We start from the raw sequence: 17,331 nt of genomic DNA, 5'->3' as shown, positions 1-17,331 counted from the left end.
GAACCCGAGGCACTCTGCGAGCCAGGTATCCTACACCGGCAAGACCCAGGGGCAGCGGACATCCCTAGCATCACCTGCCGACACTGGAGGCGGCACACGCGGCGTGAGAGACCTCGCATGCGTCGCAAGCGGTGTGCTCGACCTAGCAAGCGAGGCAGCCGTGCAGGTAGCAGCGCCAGACTAAAAGCTAACCCCTACAGACCTGCACTTCCTTCTATTCTGCTATCCAACGTCCGCTCGCTGGAAAACAAAATGGACTACCCCAGACTGGATTTAACTACACAAAGAAAGGTCAGAGACTGCAACGCCATCATCCCCACAGAGACGTGGCTCAATAACTCCGTTTCGGACAACGCCATTCAGCTGGACGGACCGACAACAGTCCGGGCGAACAGGAGTCATGCTCTCAGCGGTAAATCTCGGGGAGGTGGCGTATGGATTTTCATCAATGACAACTGGTGTACAAACGCCGTAATTGTCTCAAGCCATCGTTCTGAGGACATGGAATTTCTGACAATCAAATGCCGACCATTCTACATGCCAAGGGAATTCACAGCCATCACCATCACAGATGTGTACATTCCACCCAGTGCAAACACAAAAGACGCACTGTCTACATTGTATCAGTCTATCAGCTCCTTGCAGAACTCTAACCCCGGAGTCTGTCTGCATAATCGCTGGCGATTTCAATCAGGCCAAACTGAAGACAGTACTACCACATTATTACAAACATGTGAACTTTGCAACCAGGGGAAATAACATACTCGACCAAGTCTACAGCAACATCAGACAGGCATTCCGAGTTGCTCCCCATGCCCACCTGGGGAACTCAGACCATCTCTCTGTTATGCTAATTCCAGCTTACACACCTCTGTTGACCAGGAACAAGCCACCTGTGAAGCAGCTCAGAGCATGGCCAGAGGGAGCCACCTCAGCTCTCAGAGACTGCTTCGACTGCACAGACGGGACTGTTTTTAGGGAGGCTGCCACTACCAACCAGCATGTCAACTTAACGGAATACACTGAATCTGTGACTGGATACATATGCAAATGCATGGAAGATGTGACCGTCTGACTGTCTGTGACCAAATCAGTGCAGAAAAGCTCTGAGTGGACCTAGCCTGGCAAAATGTTCCATCCAGACACTTCTTAAGACAAATAGAAATGTTTTGAAAAGAGGTGTCAAGCGCCATCCAGTGTCAAGCTCTGCACATAAATCAGGTCAAAGGTCCAATGAAGGGTTGAAAAAAATTCATTTAGGTGAGGATGGGTACTTAAATGAAGAAACCAAATGGAGAGTCGCTGCTGTTCTTTACTGAAAGGATGAGCTACAAACTTTTCAGAGCCACATTTCCAGCCTAAATTGTTAATGTTGGATACAGTGGAGCGTTTATTTTAAGGCTCACTGTACCCAAATCACACACACACACAAAAAAACTCACTTTACACTTTTAGATTTATTACCGTACGTGCTGAGGTTTATGGTTGTGAAAGCCAGCAGATCTGTCAGAAGTGGTGTTTCATTGTAAAATAAAAAAAGGTGCAATACTTGTGGGTTCTTCGGTGGTTTAAATCCTAGAAACCTCAACATTTCTCTTGCCTAAAATGATGTGTACAATGTCGCTACAATCATCACACAGAATTCTCAAATGTGCATAAAAATCCAAATAATGTATATCAAAATACAATTTTTATTGAAACATTCATACAATCATTGCAATAGCATGTCTAAGGATTCACTGTTTTTATTGAGCAGTAAACGTATTTACCATAACAAACAGCAAATGGACAGAGGCAGAAAAAAAGGGTGGAAATATCGCCTTATATACATGTCACCAACTAAAATAACATACAACTGGCGAACTGGGATGGGTCGGGTAGTGTTGTTCCTCCCTGCACACTGGAGGGATAGGGTGAGTGGGTGAAACAGATATGCTGATGTCGGTATGTTGTTCTGTCCCTTTTCGTCATTATGTACACACTGCCGCAAAGCCAGCCACGACTTTTTCTCTCACCTCCTCAAACACTCTGGACAAGATAAGAGGGAGGAACAGAGACGGTTAGAGGGATTTCTTATATGTTGGCTAACACACACACACACACACACATAGACATAGACATAGACTTACCTAAAAACATAAGACCTGGACTTCTGCTGGCCCATTAAAGGCGCTGCGGGGAAAGATAATCAAAGCAAAAAGAGGTCACTGGGGTCACAAGGTGTTAATAACAGGAACGTTCTGGGAGAAACTGCGTGAGTGTGTGTGCGAGGCTGGCGATTTGCTCGAGGTATTGAACGTGTGCGCGCGTGAGATTCGCCGCATATTTTCCATTGAGGATTACTAGGTTTGGTATTTTCACTCCAATGCTCGTTATCCCCTCTTCTCGCAGCAATCCGCTCTGCCTGTCAACTCATGGTAATGTGAAGAGTTTGGCAGTGTGTCAGATCATCTGGAGTCATTTATAGAAGCTGTGGAGGGCCGCACTGACATCACCCCGACCCCCCCCCCCCACCCAAAGGCGTTCCGCGCTCCCTGTCTAATCCCTCGTTTTCCCCTTGAGGGTCCCCTCCCATGTATGGCTCTGCGTAATGGGACTGCATCCTGACACTCTGTAAAGACTCACAAGCATGGCCACGTCATCTATGGGGCGCTCCTCTGGTAATCTGACTACAAGTGGACAGCTGTAAATACAGGTGTGAAGGCATCCAATCACACACAAGGATCCATTAAGATCTGATCACTCGAGCCACACTGGGGGGTGGTCAGCGAGGCATGTGACCCCATTCGCAGCATAGTGTGAACACACGTGTCCCTGACCGTACTGAAGGTCAACTTTGTAGTGGGCATGTAGCGCAGCAACTGCATCCTCGTAATACAAGAAACTGAGGCCCAAATGTTCAAGGTCAAGTATCAAAAAGACACCAACTTCACACCTGAGTGTTTCCTCTTTGGCCGTGGTCATGTGTGCCGAGGAGCAACATTTGATCACATAAATAATGTTGACTAGACGCAGACAAAATCTGGGTGGTCAGTATCAGCAGGTCCATCTTTAGGTGCACCTTAAAATGTAAGATAAACATTTGTCGGGCTGCAACTAACGATTATTTTCATTAGCGATTCATCTGTTGATTATTTTCTCGAAAACCTACTGTACATGTCAATTAGGATACGTTGACAGTAATTATCTGATTATCTAACACTGTCACATAATTTCTGAAATGTCCAGCTAAACAGCGAGTTTCAAGTTCACGATTTAAGATTAATGTAGTCAAGAGTAGCAAGATTATGGTTGGAGACACACGGTTACATGCTCATGTTGAAATTACAATTACAGAAGTGGCATAATGAAGAAAGAAAGAAAGAAAGAAAGACATGGGAGATTAGTGTTACACTTTGCTGCAAAAAGAACCGGTGGTATGTCCTTTACAGTAAGAGAAAACCATTATCCTTCACTCCCACTCTTTTAAAACCACCAACTGTCCTGTGCAACTCTTCCCTGCTCAAATGTCTTGCTCTTCTCCCCCTTTCTCCTCTTGTTCTTGTCTTTTTCTTCTCACCACTTCCTGTTTTTTATTTATTTAATGAGGCCTCTCTGGTCAGACACTGGTGGCAAAGCCCCCTGGCGCTCCTTGAAATGCTATACCACTGAAGAATTTGAAAAACTTAAATGAAAGTGCCAACACCAAAACATGAACGTGGCTGCCAGATGGTGAGCGTATAAATAGAAACGTGAGGGATGTATAAACATCAAATTTGGTATTTTTATTTGACCGCATCTAAAAGCAGCATGTGTAATGTACAAGAGGTTAAGTAAAGAGTTGTTATTGGTTTTAATTAGATGCTTTAAACTGGTTTAAAAACTCTTCATGGCACAGGAGCATCATCATCAGCCCGTCAGCCCGTGATAGTAGTAGCATGTGATGGACGGATATTTTTGAGGAAATGCAGATATAAAGTAAGTAAATGTGCTCCCACAATGATGCTTCTCTGTTTCTTACCTCTGAGGATTCAGACGTTAGTTTATTTGCTCTTCTCAGCATCCGGAAGAATAACCTCTGTTGAAAGAGAAATATCGTTTGTGTTTTAAATTGATTTACATGCTGGTTAATTGTAAAAAAATGACTCAAGACAGTTTGCGATCAGAGGAAAAAATTATTACTAACTGGGACAAATAACAGCTTCTTTAAATTTCCAACATTTAGATTAAGTATATGATCTGTTCGTTTCCCTATTGTCAACAAAATCCAATTAAAAAGACCAGAGGCAACAAAGAATAGATCTTATGGACATAGTTTGATACACAGATGGGACGCTATAACCCCAAAATGAACTGCAATTATTTTCAGTTGATCACTCATATACCATCATCTTGATATAAAAATGTTTCCAGTCTAAATCCTTCAACTGGTGACTTTGTTTCGTCTGGAGATACCGTACGTACGTTTGACCTCCAGCTTGCAGGAGACTGTGGCCTCTCCCTGGGCGTTCTTGGCTCTGCAGGTGTACGTGCCGCCGTCAAAGCTGCAGGGCTTGCGGATCTCCAGGGAGCAAATGCCCTGGTTCGAGATCTGACGAAACTTGGGGTCGTCACCAATGACCATCTGATTTTTCAGCCACTCGATCTTTGGCTGAGAGGAGAAGCAGAGGATACAAAGTCAACATTGAAAAAAAACAACCCAAAAAACAAACAGACGCTGTATCTCATAGACACATTCCCTGTTTTGTCAAGGGGCCAAAAATTCCCACATGGCCTCTCTGCTCAGGTTGATGTTGTGAAACTGGAGAATCTGTTGTGCTGTATTATTTTTTTTAGCCATGCTGGTGGTGTTGCTCCATGGATGGCAATGTTGGTTGGTTGATACCCGACTTTGGTCTTGCCCATGGTCTACACTTACATATCCAAACAACTACTGGAGGGGCATTCAAGGTGGCCAGAGAATCGTGCAGATCTTTGGTGATCTGCTCCGCTGACTTGTCATTTAATCAGTGGTTAAATCAAGCAGTGGTTTTCACTTAAATATTTTTAAAAAATCACATTATCCACATGATAGGCTGCCATTTAAAAAATAACATTTAATATCATTTGATATCAATTGGGTGTGATTATTTTTCGGATTATAAATCACTCTATAGTCGGAGGATGGGACAAAATAAATATATCAAATTTTTGCTCTTTTAAAGTTTCAAAATACATGTTGACATGTTACTCCACAAATATTTACTTGTTTCTACTGTATCTGATTCCAAAATTATATCCATTCATGATTCCCACAGGGACCTTCCGTCTTTCCTGTATTGCAGTAGATATCAAAATGAATCACTGTCCTTACTCGACTGCCAACAATACAGAGATTTGCTTGACACAAACACACAAACACCTGAGTCGACAGAATACTTATTTTGCTGTCAACTTGTCTTCCAGTGAGCCCAGACAGTCTGTGGTGAGCATGACAGTTGTGTAGACACGGGAGTAACATAAACCCTGTTCCCGAGATATGTGCTGCTCCGGGTTTCAGTGACACTCTCCCTGCATGGATTTCCTCACGCTCCAGCTCATGTAGGGTGATTCTGATTATTGAATTACACTTCAGCTGATGCATTTTCTATTTCAAGGTGCTGACGCATTACTTTGGAATGTAAATAAGCGCAAATATGTGGGTTATTTTGCTGTGATGTAACGGCTGTCCACCGATATTTTGCAAAAACTGACATTTTAACTCAAGCACCAGCATGTAGAGACAGGATTCAACAAAGATGAGCAATACATTTTAAAGTAAAAACTAAAGTTAAACTAAGCTGGTCATTCACTGCAAACTGAAAACGAATGCGTCCTCTCAATCTTCGTTACCGTGCTGATAGAGGAGGCGGCGGTTGGCGAAAATGAGGGACATGATCTCATACTAGGACTGTCTATCTGAGTCTTTGGCAACGGACAAGATGCTGCTGCAGCTGATGCAAACCAATACCTCCAACACATGGTAATAGTGCTACTGTGGCTATGCTTGACTCGCTTAGACTTAAAATTAGAAATGGACTCAGGAATCAGCCTGCAAATGCTTGATGCTTCAAAAAAGTCAGTCAGGGGAAACAACAAACACAACAACCATTGGATGCATCGCCACGTTTTCTACAGACATTCATTGTGCCGATGGGATAAATCCTTCTGACTTTGGTGATCCACTTCCTCTTTTTTTTCAAGTTCTTCGAGATGATGTCAATTCATCAAAGATTTCATTACACAGTCAGTTTAGCTGGTACTGCCATTTAAATTTAAAATCCATCCTCTACTGGTAGTGGACCTACCTTTTTCGTTACTGGTGTATTTGGTTAATTGACATTGACCTAACAAGCCAAACAAATCCGTCCACTTGTCTCTCCCGCTCGTATTAGTTTATCTTCCTCCGTCCCATCATGTTACTGGGTTTGGACATCTGTGTGTTAACAGTCAGTCACACTGATAACAGAGCTGCAGTCTGAACAGGCGGCAAAAATAACATTTCACTCATCCGTGAGAGGACAGTGAGCTCTTATCGCTGTCGCTTCTTCCCGCTTATCTTCCCCAGCCTGCTCTCTGCTTCTATATGTGACGGCTCTTTATCAGAGGCAGCAGGACAACTTATCACACGACTACATGCCTTTTCTGCTGTACCTCCTCTGCAGCTCTCAATGGGTGTCTGAGCCGGGGGAGAGAAAGTGGCTCCATGAGCAAAAATGTGTGAAATAATCAGATTTTCAGTTCTTATATAAAGACAGAGAAAGTGTTTTGACATTTCATTTTAGGTAATTCAGTGGTTTGTAATTACGTGGCTTATAATGGTGCACAGTTGAGTCACTGATTGCTGTCGTTGAAGGATTGACCTGTGACAGCAGTTATATATGAACAGGGACCGGCGTGGGTTAAGTGCACAGACTTCAGAGCTGGGTATTTAATGCCTCTCTTTCTACTGACGATGAGGAGTGGATGTGTTTTTACATAGCTGCAAATATTCGCTTGCTCTGATTACAGATCTCAGACAAATGCAATATATTTTCTTTTTTTTAAATCCATGTTATGGCGTCTGGCCCTTCTGAGCTGTCTTTGAAACAACTACCCAGGGAGCCCATCCCCATACGCTACCCATCAGCCCCTCTTTTCTTAGTTCTCTGGCATGTCGAGTGCAGCCTTCTTCAGTTTCTGTTTGACTTGTCTCAACTGCACTGGCATGTGTATACACTCTCCGGCCGCCGCTGTCCTTGGTGACAAGCCAAGGACAGCAAGGACAAATAATCAAGTGTATTTCCACCGCGGCCGGACACCTAAGCCGTCTGAGTCAGCCAGACAACTGTAACGATATGTTTAACCAGAGCAGTGGGCGCAGATAACAGAGAGAGACGTATTGACATTTCACATTGACATACCAGTGCAAGTCCTGCGGTGGATCTTCAGAGTAGTGACATTAATACCTCATTTGAAGCAGTATATCACACACTCAAACGATTTATCGAGGGGCCACCATTACGAACAAATGGTTTAAATTTTAAAATGACAGAAGTCTAATATGGAAAACACGATTCAAGATTTGTATAGGATAAAGAAAGTATAAAATCTCGGCAGGAAAGATCCTTCATTTCTCCATATAATCAACAGATGTTTCCAAAGGCCCTATTCTGGACAAGTTACACTGATAAGTTATCTAACTGTTATTTTTCATAATGGCATTTATCAACAGTGTGAGTATTAGCGACGTCTGACCGTGGGACTTCCACGAACAGAACACAGCAGCTTGGTGGTGTATCCCACGGTGGCCGCGCGGTTGTTTAGGGGTGTGGTGAACTTCGGCGCCTCGCTGAAGTCGTGCTCCAGGTACTGGGGAGGCTTGTAGACGATACCTGTGAACGCATGAGGCAAAGATGTCATCTGGGCGTTGCCTCTGTACGATTGTAACAGTTTGACTTCCAGTGTTTTTCATTTTCCATTTGTTTGTGAAAAAAAGCATAGCAGGGCACGACGCGATCATGCAACGTTACACACACACACACACACACACACACACACACACACACACACACACACACATGTCGTAAAGCTATAAGCTACTTTTCAGACCAGATGAACAAAAACAGTAGCAGCAAAACCCTCAGTGTATTGAACAATCCTCATTCTTATTTCATGTTATGTCACACACACACACACACACACACACACACACACACACACAAGCAACATTTGCTCTGGCAGTTCTCTTAATGTTGTCTGAGCCTCCTAAAATTTATTTCAGTTGAAGCTGGGCACTGGCCAAGAGAACTACCCACTTATGATTAAAGCAGTGCCAAGGTCATTTTCACTCCACAAGTCTTCTCTTTAAACACACCCACCCACCCCCACACACACACACGCGCACACACTTCACACACTTCAAATCATTTAGGTGTAAGTAGATACTTGTGCAACAGTGCCACTAAAACTCTCGCACATATAAACGAACTGACCACGACGTAATCAAAGTACTGTATGTATCACCAGGGTCACCTGTCTTCTGGATGGTGGCCACCCCTTTGGTGACAGCGCTCTTCTCACTCATGCCCACTTGGTTCTCAGCGAACACCCGGAAAGAGTACGAGTTGCCCATGATGAGGTCTGAGACGGTGGCACTTAGCCTGTGGTAGTGCTCCAGCACTGTGAACCATTCCTGCAGGTGGAGACACAGCAAGAAAGACGGTTTCTGGACAGAAAATGACACTGTGACATCTCCTCACTTGGTTATTGGTTATTATCACTGTGCTATCAATCAACCATTAACCTGATATTTTCAGCTCAAACTTTATTTTTTAAAGCCACTACCCAGTATATTGAAAACTTACTCTGGACAGATTGCATCAAGTACACATCTGGCTTAGAGTATAGCTGCTTTCAGACATGAAGGGAGTTTGCCATTCACATGTGAAGAATGCAGCAGGACACTGTCCGAGTCAGACGTGTTCACAACCGCAGGAAAATTCCCGGAACATTCAGCATTCTGTGTTTTCACACAGGCTCACTTTACGGAAATTTTACTTGGAGGCTGGTAGGAAAAGTCCCTGTAAACGTCTGCAGCAACATCTGTGGATATTTGCGTTCTCAAATACAGCCTCTCCGGAAATGTTCAGAAAAAATGTCTGGACTTCAGTGCATGTCTGAAAGCAGCTTGTGTCTGCAACTTTAAAAAAAAGTGTGTGGACATCCGCTGTACCTCGGTTTTCCTGTCCGCCTTCTGAACGGTGTAACCAGTGACTTCTGTGTTGCCGTTATCCTTGGGAGGGGTCCATTCAAGAGCAGCGTTGAAACCCCAGGCGTCCACCAGCTTCACACTGGCAGGAGAACCGGGCAGTTCTGAGGACGACACATTGCTGGCAACCATCACATAAAAGAAGAAAGGCGTCTACTCCCAAACACGTTAGATGAATGACTCATGCATTTAGGTGACAATGCCTCTGATGTTTAGCAAGATATATGACAGCAGCAGCTGACAGCCGGCTCAGACATCGGGTCGAAGGGCATCATTGTAAGAGGAGTGATGTAAAACTGACTTATCAACAAGTCGGCTGTGCATTTCAGATGCACAGATTCATATAGGTCTGAAATAAGCCAGACATGTACACGTGTCGCGCGCACACCTGTTTCCATGTGTGCATATCGTGCGCTTGTTTATGTTCCCTAACCCATGCAAACATATGCACGTCATGCACAACTCGCCTACAATCTGAAGGGTGACCGCGGCTTTGTCTTCGAAGCTGTCCACTTTAACCGCCATCTCGTAAACACCAGAGTCCTCCCTCTGAGCGGTGCGGATAAAAATGATGCTGTCATTGTCACTGTTCCTGATGTTGACCTTCTTTGTATCCAAAGGCTGACCATCCTTAAGCCAGGACACCACAGGTTTGGGCTTCCCCTGATGAGAGAAAGGACAGGGACACATGCCGGATGAATTGTACGTTACTCATGAAATATTCAGTACGAGATGTGCGTTTGTGCAGGCTTACAAGGAAGGGGATGACCAGGTTGACCTGCTCTCCGACCTGCCTGACGTAACGGGATCTGAGAATGCGGGGCATGCGGATCTTGGGACGTTCTGAAAAACAAAGACTCAAGTCAAGCATGTTCATCCTCCACCTCATTCAACGTGTGTTTTCTGTACTGATTAACTGGTCTGTTGCGGTTGTTGGCAAGTTTTGAACCTGGACGACTGAATCAATTTGAATAGAATTATTATATTGAGATATATATTAAATATTAAGAATTATTAGTACACTTCACTAGTGACACTTCAATTATTATAAATTGAACAAAGACAAACAAACACACAAAGGACTAACAGAGATTTTGAGCAAAAAAAAACAAACAATTAAAAAATAAAACGTAACTCATCTTATAAGACTATTTGCCCTTTCTGAGACAAAGTGAGATGGTGACATACAAAATCTTAAATTCAGTCACAAAACAAGGTCACATAAGCAGTTCACCATCTGTGTGGTTGTTAAATACAAGAAAAGAAATACAAGAAAAGAAATGGCCCAGTTTTACTGATGATTATGATTAGTTATGGATGAAAAAAACGACAGGAAATCTAACTGGACTCTACGTCTGCGTGTGAGGAAAAGAGCAGTATCTGGGCAGGGAGAGGCAAAAGAGGAAGAGCCCTCATTCTGGCAGGAACTTAAAATAGCTTAAGTGACGAGAAACTCCAACACGTGTTCCCTCGTGTCATGCACAAAGAAGCAGTAGGAAGATGTCATGGCCTTTCAACCGGCCGGAGTGGTCCAACATCACACCTAGACGCAGTGGAGAACAGTCTGAAAGCTGCAGACGCCCAAATCAACGATTGCTGGTGTGCTTTTAGGATGAGGATCAAAAAATACTGGATGCATCATGGATAAGACTTGGTGAGACATTTCCCAGACACTATGCAGGATGATTTCATTCAGGCCGGGTGCTAAGTATCACCGACAGCATCCCTTGCGTGTTTCTGCATAAGCAGCAGATGTCTAAAAAGCCCTCTGGGGTTAGAGGACACATAAAACCTCCAGGCTGCTGCCCTCCATCACCTCTCTTGACCTGCTGCATTCTCCGCTTCTCCTTCTCCACTCGCAGTGTCTTCTTTATCTCACTCCTCATCAACCTCTTGTGCATCTTTTTTTCCAGTCACACTTTGTCCCCCCGTCGCTCTCCGTCCTCCTCTTGGTCTCTCGCCCGGAGGGACTCATCCTCCCTGTCATGACATTTGTCACCGTGACGCCGCTGCACACACGGGGATCCGGCTCATTTCCCATGAAGATCAGGTCTGCCTCCAGATTTGGCTCAAACGCTAAGCCCCACTAATCAGTGCACTTCCCAGCAATGCCCAGAAGTGTTGCAGGCATTACAGCATCCAGCGGCCAGGAAGTGCTCCTGCAAACAATTTATAATCTGTCTTTGTCTCTGGATAAAGTGTCTTTGCGGGGGGCTTCCAGCATATGCCGGACAGCGTGTAGATGTGTGTCTGGTCGGGACTGTGTGTGACTGACACACAGCTGAATTTACCTCCCAACAAGCCACCCAGAATGTATCAATTAGGCTCATGTTTCCCTCACCTCAGTTGACCAGCGGTTCTGGTTTCATGGCCGCATTTCTCCACTTAGGTTTCCTGTTTGTTCACAGTGGTTGGAACCAGGACCAGGAAATGTGCTCAGAGGCTGTAAGCTGTGCTTCTGAAAGTGGATAACTGGGGTATGTGAGCTCGGGCCTACACTACGTCAATGTGAGCCAGTGTGGGTGCTGATGGAAATTTTCCAAATGCAGGCTGACGGTGTGACTTCGGTAAACTGTCCATGTGTATGAGTATTTCTTTTGTCATTTTTACACAGAGTAGCAGATAGATGAGAGGACAGAAGCATAAATAAAGCAACAGGAGCTAATATTTCTACCTAAATTCAAGTGATAAATAAAATTATGGGGATACATTATGGTACATTAGTCAAAGGGTCAAAAATGTTTTGACAAGTTTTGACATTTTATGAAAAAAAGAGATGTATTATGGAAAAGGGTTGTGTATTGAAAATTATAACTTATTGGAACGATGAAAGATGACGTTAAATGTCTATTTATATTGTTAAGATGTGTATGTAAGCCGTCGTCTTGCTTATGTTTTGATTAAAAAAGTTTTTTTTTAGATTTGTCAAAGCAAAGGTATCTAAAAAGATAATAATGTTAGTATCTGTACTGAAACTGAGATCTGGTGCCAATAACACTTGAGACACTGAAAGGTTAACATGACTAATACGTCTACATGCTTAAAATGATTGTGCTGATAAGCTGATGTATTTGTTTTAGACATAACGTTTACATATCATAAATAAAATATATTATATATTACGAATATTTTACGACAACAGGCCAGTTAGAGAGGCACATTTTTAGTTTGATTGATTTTGATAGGTGCTGAACAAATCAACTTCATGATGATTTGTTATTCTTGTTGTCGCTTTAAGACACTTAAGCAGTCCATAGACTATAAGATTAACAAAAATAGAGTGAGTGCGAGTGCTTGACCTTCTTGTTTGCGATGCCAAACCTACAGTAAATGCTGAAGATGTGCGTACACACAGGTGAAAGGATGATTAATAGCTAATGACAGAACTTGTCAGCACCAGTGGGATTTATGTGGCTACATCTGCGCAGTCCATCTGGGGCCCCGGCGGTTATTACCACCTCGGCCTCCCCCGCTTGCAACACGAGTATTTTAAGGATAGGTCATAAGTTACAACTTTCAGAGGGCTCCTGATAAAGAGGTCTGAGACAGGCAATCTTAAACGCTTTCTGTACACCAGTGAAACAGTGAAAAACTCCACTACCGACTAAATCTGTTGGACACTCACAGTATATAACACTCAACAGATAGTAGATAGAAATTCTTAGTGTACAAAGTAAGAGTTAGCTGTACATCATTTGGCAGTTTCTTCAAAAAATAACAATGTGAATAGTTGCAAAGGTTTAGAAAAACTTATGAATTAGACGAATCTTTGAGTTTCAGGAAGTGAAAATTGGTTCTGCAGCTTTTGACATTGGCTGATATACTCACCAGCGATCTCGCGGATTGGCACAGGCTCGGAAAGTACGCCGGCTTCACTGCGACCACCAGGGTTCACAGCGACCACGCGGACATGCAGCAGGTCACCGGCTGCCAGATTCTTGATGCAGAAGCGGTTTGCTGGGGTCAGCGCCTCGTTAGCTACAACCCAGTCTGTTGCTGCAGGGAAACCCAGGGTTGGTGTTAGTATGTAGATCTTAGTACAGTTTTCCCTTTGGTTATGAATAAAGACAAAAAGTATGTATGCCAGGGTTTTTTTTTCTGTAAGGTTTTATCTTTTTTTTAATAGTGTGAAACATCCCTTAATGGGGCATGTTAAGTGATTTATCGCCTGTCGACACAAGTTTACAAACAACCTGCCCATAAGAAGGGCCCTTTGGCCAGCACGGTGAAACCTCAGAAGGCGTGATGTCATCTGAGCAAACGTGCGCTTCTAAAAGTGGTGTCAGGGGAGATACAGTGACAGCCGGTGAAATGCTGCCTGCCGTATATGGCCTGGACCCAGCTATGAGTATATCTGCCCTCTGACACTCTGGGGACAGGTGCAGCTCACACACACACTCACACACACACACACACACACACACACACACTCACTTCCATCCTTGCAGTACTCGATAGTGTATCCATCCAGGCCAGAGTCTCCGATGGTCTCTGGCGACTTCCATTCAATGGTGACGCTGGAGTCGTTCACATCCTCCACAGATACATGCAGAGGAGCGCTGGTGGGGACTGAGGGGGGTTCAAACAGGGAAGACGTATTAATGGTTGATGTGGACAACAGAGAGATGAACTGAAATGACCCTGAAAATACACACGCACACACACATATATATATATATATATATATATATATATATATATATATATATATATACTGGAAAAGTCACACGCATACTTCCCATTCTGCAACAAGGATAGATGCCTGCAACTAATAAATGAAGTAACTATCTATCTATCTATCTATCTAATGATTATCTGTCAACTTTTGTGTCGAGTAATCAACTAATTATTCAAAATATTGAAAAAAAATGTATCTCCTATTTCTTTTGTCTAATCAAAAGTCCAAAACCCCGATATTGTTCAGTCAGTTCTTACATAAGGCAAAGAGAAGCAGCAAATCTTCCCACTTAAGAAACTGTGACAAAATTCTTTTTTGTGTGCCATTTTTACAATTAACAAAAATTGTTTGAATAAAAAGGTAAAATATTTGCCGCTTACAGCTTCTCAAAAGGAATAATTTGATGCTTTTCTTTTGTCATACATGATAACAAACTGGATATCTTCAGGGTTTGGTCTGTTTGGTCAGATAAAACCAAACATGCGGCTAGTTGAACTAAAATGGGTATTTTTCTTTTCTGACATTTTACAAACAAAAAACTGTCAACAGAGGAAATCATCATCAGATTAATCAGTAATGGAGTAGTTGTCAACTGTTATCAGTCTGTCATCCAGGGTGTTTAGTGACATCATCATTGGTTCAATCAAATGAGAGTAGTAGTTGCCACAAATTACAGATGGTTGTCATTTCAGATTTTTTCTTTATTTATCCCAGCTCTCATTGACTTGGTCATCGAAGCAGGACCAAGTCAACAGCTGAGCTTAAATGCTGGCATTACCTGGAGGAGGTGGGGGCGTGGGGGCCTTGGGTGGCTCCTCAACAGCGGCAGCTTCTGCTGGAGCAGCTAGCATTAAAGAAGCAGGAGGTTATTGTTGTTTTTGATGACAATCACCAGCGACAAGGACCCGGTGAGCATCCGGAGCATCTTTTCCAAAGTGATTCTCAGAGCTCTATCATTTCAATATTTCAAAATTTGCCAATCGCTGAGAGGTTTTTCACTGGAAAAGACAACCAGGAAGTTCACAGTTTGTTAAGAATCTAGTGGGCCTCACTGCTGGGGAAAGGCATGATGGGTGGCCGCCAACGTTTTGCGGCATATTTAATGGCCGAGCAGTGGTTTCGCTGTCTGTGTGGTGGTTTTGTGTTTACCGTCTGCGGGAGCATCTGCAGCGGGAGCAGCGGCGCCGTCTTCAGCAGCAGGAGCAGAAGCAGCTAGCGTTCGAAGGCCATTAGGGAAGCAAATTAGTGACTTACAGAATGACATTATTCATGCAGGAAAATAATCAGTTTGAAGCTGATTTAAAGCAAGAGCAGTGTGGACAAAGCTTTCTGTTTTCACCGTGACCAGACCGAGTGGATTTGAGAGGCCAAACATTGATTCCTGTAAAAACATTTTGGAGACACTGTTGCAGAAGATCATTGCATGTCCTCATACAGAAACACAATGGGGCTGGTCAGAAAAAGACCAAACACACGCATCATGCATGTGCAGCTCGTGTGTTGGCCGCCTGCGGTGTGTGTTCACCCTCCGCGGGAGCTGTCAGATCAACTCCCTTCCTCTGTGGCCGCGGCTGTCAGCTGAGTTTCGAGGGGTCACCATGTCAGGGTTAGCAGGCACACACAAAACTGGATCCGACATACTTTCTACCACCAAGGGCTGTTGCGTCACACTCACAGGAAATGTGAATAAGAGAGGGGCAGAGTAACTGGTTCCTCTCTGGTGTTAGATTCAGTGGGTTGTGATGTCAAAATATCACTGGTTGCAATTTAAGCGTCATTGACGTTGCTCTGTGTTCCGTTATAGCTCTTGCTGGGTCTTCTTCATTAGATCTTTTATTGTGAAAGATTAATTGTTAGAAATCAGCATCAATAAGCAGCTGGATACTTATTTGCATCCTGAATAGCACAAATGCAGCTGTTGGACTATCTGCCCATGTCAAAGCTACTGTAAATAGAGTATGGGGGCTGCTGTGGTCTGTATTTCACAGTCTACAGCTGCTCTAAACAGTGGGTGTTTTTTTCTGTCACATTTGGCTTCATTTTATTTATATAAACTGTTTTAAGCATGTTGATAAATTGGGGCAAATTCATGTAAAATTCAGGGCAGTTTTCACCAATGGAAAGTTAATCTAAAATCCATTAAATCAGGATTGACAGGGTGCTGAGTTCGCTCGGCTCCGGCCGACAAGCGATGACTGATAACTTTTCAGCATCAGTACCAAATGTCCCTATAGTTTATTTCGATACGATGGAGCTACAACTGCTGCCACATCTCCTGTTTCAACCATTGTGGTTTGTGTCTCCTCTGCATGTGCAGTGTTTGAGGACAATAATTAATACTGTACAGTAGCATGGCCCTTTCTTGTGCACAGCATCAAAAAATAATGCAAAAAGCAAATGTGTTTGTATTAATGCTGAATCTTTTAGCATTGAAATGAAGAACAAAAAAAAAGGTTTCAAATTGTGCAAATGCAAAATGCATGCAAATGGAGAAAAGGGGGTAGATCAGCTGATAATCGGATACATGCAAATAAAGATGAAGGATCAGTTTATCGAATGCACTATAAACACTCAGGTGTCAATTTATTAGGTACACTTAGCTTAACCTGATGAAGTCTTACAGTCCTGCAACAAATCCAACATCCATGAAAGTTACGATGTTCAGATTTTACTAAACGTTTTGATCAAAGTCAAGGATAATTTTGGAGGATGAGGTTTTCCCCCAAAAAATCAACAAGTCTCTCCAACAGTTTTCAACAACTTTAGAACTTTTGTGGAGGCAGAGTTTTCTGCAGGACTGGACTGCACTGGGTTTGACCGAATGCTCCAGATTCTGATTTGTTGCCCCTTGTTAGTGAAAAGTCTCTCATTTTGTTAAAAAAAAAAAAAAAAAAAAAAAAAGGTAAGTTTCTACTCCACTCAGTGTGGATGGATATTAAGGATGACTTTTGTTCAATGGTACGGCACCTGGAGCGCTTCCTTCCGCAGCGGGGGTGTCCTCAGCCGGGGGGGCGGGTGCAGCCTCTGCCTCGGCCGGTGGGGCTGCCTCGGCCGGTGGGGCCGCCTCGGCCGGTGCCTCAGCTGGAGCAGCAGCAGCAGGAGCAGCCTCTGGCGGTGCGGGCTCGGGCTCTGGGGCGGGCTCAGGTGCCTTGTCGGCCACCTTCTTGGCCGGGGACTTCTTGATGGGCGCAGGTTTGCCTGGCATCGCGCTGAAAGACGGCCAGTAGTCTGGATGAAGTTGCCTGGTGGCTCTTAGGTAATATATATACAGTGCGGGTGTTGGGGGGGGCTTACACGCAACTCCACCCATCCCATTACTTCCATGCCTCCCCTCCCTCCCTCTCCTGCCCGCTACAGTCACGTCATCTCTGTGAGGACCCTGCACATGGGTAGGGAAAAAAAATGC

At 43.8% G+C, this 17,331-nt stretch overlaps 1 protein-coding gene across 3 annotated transcripts; it reads right to left on the bottom strand.

Moving 5' to 3' along the window:
- Window positions 1-1,673: 1,673 nt before the first annotated feature.
- On the bottom strand, window positions 1,674-17,167 carry mybpha (myosin binding protein Ha). 3 transcript variants are annotated; one of them, XM_035644778.2, is made up of 14 exons: window positions 16,893-17,167; window positions 15,075-15,137; window positions 14,704-14,769; window positions 13,682-13,816; window positions 13,076-13,243; window positions 10,002-10,090; window positions 9,715-9,910; window positions 9,212-9,351; window positions 8,512-8,671; window positions 7,735-7,871; window positions 4,444-4,630; window positions 4,001-4,057; window positions 2,130-2,172; window positions 1,674-2,028 (listed from the first exon to the last, which is right to left on the bottom strand). In XM_035644778.2, the coding sequence occupies exons 1-12, from the start codon at window positions 17,128-17,130 to the stop codon at window positions 4,023-4,025; spliced, it is 1,614 nt and encodes a 537-aa protein (XP_035500671.2). In that variant the 5' UTR covers window positions 17,131-17,167; the 3' UTR covers window positions 1,674-2,028; window positions 2,130-2,172; window positions 4,001-4,022. The 3 variants fall into 3 exon arrangements, with proteins under 3 accessions (XP_035500671.2, XP_035500672.2, XP_035500673.2); XM_035644779.2 differs by lacking the exon at window positions 15,075-15,137; XM_035644780.2 differs by lacking the exons at window positions 14,704-14,769; window positions 15,075-15,137.
- Between the last annotated feature and the right edge of the window lie 164 nt (window positions 17,168-17,331).

This window comes from Scophthalmus maximus, chromosome 3, assembly GCF_022379125.1.
Source record: "Scophthalmus maximus strain ysfricsl-2021 chromosome 3, ASM2237912v1, whole genome shotgun sequence".
NCBI lineage: Eukaryota > Metazoa > Chordata > Actinopteri > Pleuronectiformes > Scophthalmidae > Scophthalmus > Scophthalmus maximus.
This window is presented reverse-complemented; position numbering and strand designations above follow the sequence as displayed.

Coding starts and splice junctions, on each gene's coding strand:
- mybpha (XM_035644778.2), bottom strand. CDS start 17,130: ATGCCAGGCAAACCTGCGCCCATCAAGAAGTCCCCGGCCAAGAAGGTG. Junction 9,352..9,714: donor GGTCACCCTTCAGATTGTAG/GCGAGTTGTGCA, acceptor TGTCGTCCTCAG/AACTGCCCGGTTCTCCTGCC. Junction 4,058..4,443: donor CTGCAAGCTGGAGGTCAAAC/GTACGTACGGTA, acceptor CTCTTTCAACAG/AGGTTATTCTTCCGGATGCT.